The sequence below is a fragment of the Rhinatrema bivittatum genome, chromosome 10 (assembly GCF_901001135.1).
Source record: "Rhinatrema bivittatum chromosome 10, aRhiBiv1.1, whole genome shotgun sequence".
Taxonomy (NCBI): Eukaryota; Metazoa; Chordata; class Amphibia; order Gymnophiona; family Rhinatrematidae; genus Rhinatrema; species Rhinatrema bivittatum.
The window spans coordinates 124,283,756-124,290,449 of NC_042624.1; the positions used below are offsets into that span (position 1 = coordinate 124,283,756).

Sequence of the window (6,694 nt, forward strand, 5' to 3'; positions counted from 1 at the left end):
TCTAGTACTGGAATTTTTGGCAGGGCCTTCCTTTCGGCTGCTGTGCAGTCTTTCCTTGTGTTTATTAACCTTGAAACGGTGTTCCTGGTGGCTACGTGCTCGGCACATCGCATCTCTGAACTGAAGGCTTTGTCGTGTCAGGAATCGCGTTTCTCTGGATGACTCCAGGAGCATCACAGCTTCGTACCGTTTCATCCTTCTTGCCCAAGGTAGTCTCAGAGTTTCATTTGAATCAGTCCATTTCATTTCCATCCCTAGATAAGCACAAGGGCACGAAGAATATAAACTCCTCCGCCATTTGAATGTCAGTAGACTTTTGGTGCGCTGTCTGGAAGTTTCCTTCACGGTGGAAGGAAGCAGGGCGGACCAGCTTCACGGGCTCCCATAGCTCGTTGGATTAAGGAGGGTGGTCACAGGAGCCTGTGTGGAGGCAGGAAAAGCCATTACCGCCTCAGGTTAAAGCTCATTCTACTAGAGTTCAGGCAGTCTCATGGGCAGAAGTGTAGACTGCTGTCTCCCGTTGACATCTGCCGAGTGTTGATGTGATCCTCCTTGCACACAGTCTCCAGGTTCTACTGCCTGGACGTACGGGTCCGAGAGGGCGCAGCCTTTGCTCGGGTGGTGTTGACCGGACCAGGGGGGCAGCCTCCTGCCCCAATCGGGGGGTAGCTTTTGAACACCCCATTGGTCCTGGGTCCATCTGGCTACACACTAGGAAATGGAGAAATTACTTACCGATAATTTCATTTTCCTTAGTGTAGACAGATGGACTCAGCATCCCACCCACGGCTGCCCAGGAGCGGTGCCAAAGATTCGCCCGTGGAGTGGATATCGATTCCAGAGATTACGGGTAAGCCGTCACCCAGTCCCTAGGTCAGGGGCATCTATAATCTTACTGGGGTCAGTGTTTGGTTGAGTACAGTTACGGTATCTGTTTTTAATCAAGTTTTTTCGATAATATGTCCACAGTGGCTTGAAGAGAATATTGGAGGGCTGAGGGCACTGCAGGGGGGTAGCTAGGGTGATGTCAGCTTTGAAACCTGACTCCGTCTCCATCTGCTGGCAGGGGATCACATAACCCACTGGTCCTGAGTCCATCTGTGTACACTAAGGAAAACAAAATTATCAGGTAAGGAATGTCTTCATTCTTTGTATTTTGATGTGCAAGTACAATAATGACCTTAGCTTGCAGCTATCCTGACATGGGATGAAGATTGCCTTAGATTACATTAAGTTATAGTCTTTCCATACAGTGGGCATGTCCAGATTCTTCACACTTATAAAATACGGAGGTCTAACAGTGTCTCAGCTCCTTTTAGCGCAACAAGCAGAAGTGCCTCTTATGACCGGTCACCCTGCCAAAGATTAAACAGGCGTTATCACCCAGATGTGTGAAGGACGTCTGCAACAGCAAAAGGAACCAATGTCCCGGTGCTGGGGTTTCCAGAACTGGTTGAGTCGTAAGCCTTGTACCTGGAGGGAGGTGCGAGGCCCAGGTTAATGGATGTCACTGCCTGGCCTGCAGCCTTGCTGCAATAAGGAAATTGCAGAAACATTTTAATTTCTGTCATTCTTTTAGGATTTCTAATAGTAAAAAAGATGTTTAACTTCCTCCGAAGAAGATGTTTGCAGACAGCATTGCAGGTAAGCTGATTCCTTCTTACTTTGTATAAAGTGCGACTCGGACTCGCTGTCAGGGGTTTGCAGGACCATGCTAGGAGGGGATGGTGTAGGATTTAGATAGGGACAGGTCCGAGGGTGGGGTTTAATGATTGCTCTAGCACTAAGGGATTGCATCGGATTATTTTGCTGATCCTGAATGGCAGGAAATCTTGTCCTAATGAGAAGCAGTGAGAGACATCCGAGTCGAGCTCTGTTTATGGTGCGGGAGTGGAGATTGAGAGAGTTGTTAATCACATTGCTGGTATTTAGATCTGGTCTGAGAAAGCTGCACGCAATGTCACTGCTAGCTTATGCCTTACACTAGTGTAATATAAAGTGCAGGGTGAATTTTCAGTCCTATGTATCTTTCAGCTCACACGCAGTACCCATGGAGATTGAAAAGCGGGTGGTTTTGTGATCACAAGCACCTTGCTTGCTGAAAGCAATGAGGCAAATGGGCTTAGGCGGCCGTCATGTTTCTGGGTTTCTGTGACCTTGGCTCAGGCTGCAATGCCCACTGGTTGGCTCCGTTTGAAGTTGTTTAAATCTGCACAGCATTTTCTCCCGGGAGCCCGTCTCTTCTCCGAGGCTAACAGTAGTGCAAACTTTGAGGTGGCTTCAGCCATTCTACCCAAGCAGATCACAGCTGACCCTTTACAAATGACCTAAGGGCAAACAAGTCATCCGATGCGAGGAGGCGTAGGGGCAGATTTTCAGTTCATATCTACAGGCTCAGAGTGACTTAGGCAGCTATTGCTCAGTCCCGTCCCAGAGAACCTGATTCACCCTTCGAGATTTCAGAGGGAATCCTGGACCTCCTTAGTGTCCCTTCGCTTATTCGACATCTGGAGTGAGGACTCGCCGCGTCCCCAGACCCTGGACTGAATATGTGCAGGCAGACTGGGTGGTGACCCAGCGGCACCAGTGCCAGAGCCACTGCTGCTTCTATGAGGGAGCTCCGTGCTGGGGGGGGGGGGGTGCAATGCAAAGGTTTGTCCAGGGTGCACCATCCTGCATTTATGATGAGTTAAAGCCCCAAACAATGAGCAGTGGAAGTGAAGCTTAAATTGCATTTCCTCCCTCGTCTCCGGTTTTTATTTATGTGATTCATGTTCAGATACTGAAGGTCTCTCCTTTTTCTGAGGGAGTCCTTCACTAGGCACTTCTCCATGGTCAAAGCGAGAAGAGCAGCCTTAGTAAGTCAGGCCCTAAGTTTGTACCTGAGGCCATGGAGGGTAAAGTGACTTGCCCGAGGCCACAGGAGGCAGCAGTGGGATTTGAACCTTTTGCTTCTCTGGGGGGTCATCTGGGCACAAAGGTCGCAGCCACAGCCATCATGCAGTGCCCCCAGGCAAGGACACAGACCTTGTGAGGGTCTGTGCTGGACTTGGTCCGGGGGCACTGGGGGCAGCGGCAGAAGCCGGATGACGCCATGGCAACAAGAACGTGGTGCGCAGTCTGTGCCCTGCGGCCAGCGGGAGGCCACACCGTTGGTGATCGACCTCAAAATACCACAAAAAACCTTACTGATGCTGACAGAAAAGACTCGGACGTGCAGAGGGATCCAACGGGACTTGGGAAGGAGAAAAAATTATTTCCACAGCAAAAAAAGCACGAACTCCACAGCCGCAAGGCTTCAGCTTCGTGGAAAAAGAGGGACTGTGCGTGGACACGTGGCTGGTGGCCTGCTGGGCATGCTCAGTGTGCCAGTCAGCGTTTCTAGAAACTTTGAACGTTTTCCATGCCAGGCTCCATCCGATGATGTCACCCATGCTGTCCTGGGACAGGTAAGCAACTCTGCTTCCTGCTATGAGTCCCCTGCCCCCAAGAGCTTACAAGCTAAGCTGGTAGCAGAGGCAGTGGGAAACAGTGACTTGCCTAAGCAGTGGCCATGAGAGAGTGATTTGAACTCTGGTTTCTCACCCAAGAAATAGGTTCCTCCAGAAAACCTGTACCAAAGCAAAGCCCTCGGCAGCGGTGGATCAGGACGACCGTCTGATCCCGAGTGTGAAACTCCTCCAGCATTTCTCTCTTTGTCTTTTGCCTTTCCTTAAATGCAGGAAATCATTGAATTATTTGGACAAAACGTGCACTTTAAATAAAAATGGTCTTGCATGCTTTGCCTGTCGCTTGACTCGGCCCAACTTGTAATGTGTGGCGTTGCATCAAGGCTTTCTTGTACGATTCCCGTAGCAGCAGGGCCAGTCCGATGGGCTCCCTGGGGACAAGGAGGAGAGCATTCAGCATGCGTTTCTTATTTAACCTAAAAGCCAACACCATTCTCAGGAATTTCTATGTCCGAGCTGCATCTCGAGAGACTAGTGGGGCTCTTGGAGCCTTGCGTATTAAGCTGTCTCCTACATAAAAGTATCCAAACCTGCATTCGCATGACTGAAGGGTTCCTCGGGGCGGCACTTCTCCCGTATTCTGGTGCATGGATCAGGCTCCTCCTTGGGAGTGCAGGGAAGGTTTTCTAGCAGACGGCTGCTTCCTCCTTTGTATTCTGCTAGGCCTCTCTTTCTATAACAAGGCAAAGTGGGCCTGACTGCATGAATGGAACGAGCAAGAAGCTGCTGGAGGACTCTGAACATCCGTCCAGGAGCTCGGTCCGGTATTAAGGGAATGTTGCAATCAGAAATTCTTTTAATTTTCAATGCAAAGTTGCCCTAAAATCGATGAACCTTGGGGCAAGACTACCGTATTTGAATAATGCGCCCTGGAGCATCCACACCCCTGCCAGCATTAGGATGGATTTCAGATATGAGCCAGATGCAAAGTGAGAGAGGCTTTAAATCCCTCAGTGAGAACTGAAGGAGCAGGCGTAATGAGGCTGTGGTGAGACCCCGATGAGAGCTGGTGGGGAGGGAGGAATGAGGCTGACATGAGGAGTCCCTGCAGAGAGCAGGGAGGAACGAGAGGCTGTGCATGAGGAGTCCCTGCAGAGAGCCGGGGGGAGGAACGAGAGGCTGTGATCCCTCAGCAGGGATCGCACGCTGGCCTGCCCTGCTCTCCTCTCCTACGAGGTGCAGGCTGTCTCCATCAGCCCTGTTTATTCTGGCCTTGGTCTGACTCGGCTCTCGGGGCTCAGGATCCGGGGGGGGGGGGGGGGTGAAACCACTTTACTGTAAACAAAATATTCTCTGCTGCTTTTTCTGATTGCAGGTTACCAGGCTTCCTGCTCCCATCCTGCGACCATGCAGGCAGGGAGAGGCTCCCGTCTGGGCCGTTTCTCAGCACCAGGGCCTCCACTCCTCCCTGCCACGCCTGAAGAAGAGGAAGGTCAGCGAGGAGCCGCAGCAGCGGGAGCTGGACCTGCTGCGCTACGACCTCCCGGCCCTGCGGGAGGCACCCAGGCCTGCGCTCTACCTGGGCTTTGGCGGGCTCCTCCCTCTCCTGTCTGCGCCTCTGCTCATGGCCGTGACCCAGGTTTACTATGTGGACGTGGCCTTTGGCCAGGTGGCCTACGGGGCCTCCATCCTCTCCTTCTGGGGAGGGGCCAGGTGGGGATTTGCCCTTCCTGCCGGCAGTCCTGCCCCCCCCGACTGGCTGAACCTAGCTCACGGCACGGTGCCCGCCCTCCTGGCCTGGCTGGCCCTGCTCTGCAGGGACTCGCTGACGGAGGCCGCGCTGCTGGTCATCATGGGCTGGGGGATAGCCCTGCACTACGACCTTGCCCTTCTCCCCACCTATCCGAGCTGGTTTAAGGCACTGAGAGCCATCCTGACCCTCGTGGCTACCTTCTCCCTCGTTGCTACCTTAGTAAGCGCAAACTTGTATCCGGCACAGACCTTAGTCAGTGCCCAGAAAAACTAAATGGCAGCAGCCCAGGCCGTGTTCAGGCAACAGAGAGAGAGCCTGCGGCAAGCCCAGCCGGCAGGGGTAGTCCAAGGCAATCAGACTTACAGGAGCATCAGCCACGCAGCCCTCTGCTTCCCGCCCGCTGGAAGGAATCGTGTACAAGTGATCAATGTGCCCCCAGCTCCAGGCCCCCTGACTCTCTCCAAAACCGGATGGGCATTCACCCAGTTTAGTATTCAGGAAGAAAACGCCCCTGTCGCAGCGGTGCGTGCACGATGGAAACATCCGGGCTGCAGTGTGGGGGAAAAAACTGCCCCCTGGGTGCACCAGCACCTCCCTGCCCTGGCCCAGAGCCCCCAGCCATGGCAGGCACCCCCCCCCAGCCACCTCGCCTCCCTTTCTCACCGGCAGGCAGGACTGGGGCCTTTGAGTGATGCTTTACTTATAAAATGGTGGCTGTTTGTCTTTCAGGCTTGTGATGAATTATTTTGTATTGTGGTTTATGCTCTGGCTGTGTCCCCTGCTTTGGAAATAAATCACTAAGCCCCCCCTCCCAGCCAAGGCAGGGCCAATAACCGCTGCAGCTGCTGAAAGGCACCGGCCAGGCCCTTCTCACACAAGTACCACAGGCGGTAGGCTTTGCACCTCCACCATCGGCTGGAGCCAGAGAAATACTGAGGGACTGCAGGTGGCACCTCGGGATAGAGGGCGGAGTCAATCAAATCTTTCTCTGTCTCCATCTGCTGGAGGGGAGGCAAAACCCAGGAGTCTGGGCTGATCCGGGTACGTACAGGGAATTGAAAATAAATCAATAAGCTCCCCCTCCCAGCCAAGGCAGGGCCAATAACCGCTGCAGCTGCTGAAAGGCACCGGCCAGGCCCTTCTCACACTCATCCCACCCACAGCCAAACTCTCCCAACTGAAAACACCCCACCCCCCCCCCAGCTGGAGAGGAATCCTGAGGTCACAGAGGAGAGGGCTGCCAGATGGATTCGGGACGTTGCCCCCACCCAATACAGGAAGAGCTGGGGAAAATACTTTAAACAAAAAAAATCAGCTCCTCAGCTGAGTCTTCAGCAAAAAGGTTGAAGAGGAGACGGGGGGAGTCTGGGCCTGGCCTCGTGTTGCTAGGATGGGAATGCGGTTCAGTGCGTCTCAGGGCTGGGATGGGGGCAGACCAGGCTATAATCAGTTTAGGAAAGAGAGAGATGACAGTCGGGGAGGAGTAAAAAAT

The 6,694-nt window shown here is 53.2% G+C and overlaps 1 protein-coding gene across 1 annotated transcript in view; it reads left to right on the forward strand.

Moving 5' to 3' along the window:
- Positions 1 to 5,930, forward strand: part of LOC115099895 (transmembrane protein 69-like) — an 8,689-nt gene extending 2,759 nt beyond the window's left edge. The window contains exons 2-3 of the mRNA XM_029617866.1: positions 1,580 to 1,644; positions 4,825 to 5,930. Coding sequence (XP_029473726.1) covers positions 1,600 to 1,644; positions 4,825 to 5,475 — 696 coding nt within the window. The 5' untranslated portion in view covers positions 1,580 to 1,599 and the 3' untranslated portion in view covers positions 5,476 to 5,930. The remainder of the gene's footprint in view (positions 1 to 1,579; positions 1,645 to 4,824) is intronic.
- Positions 5,931 to 6,694: the final 764 nt, after the last annotated feature.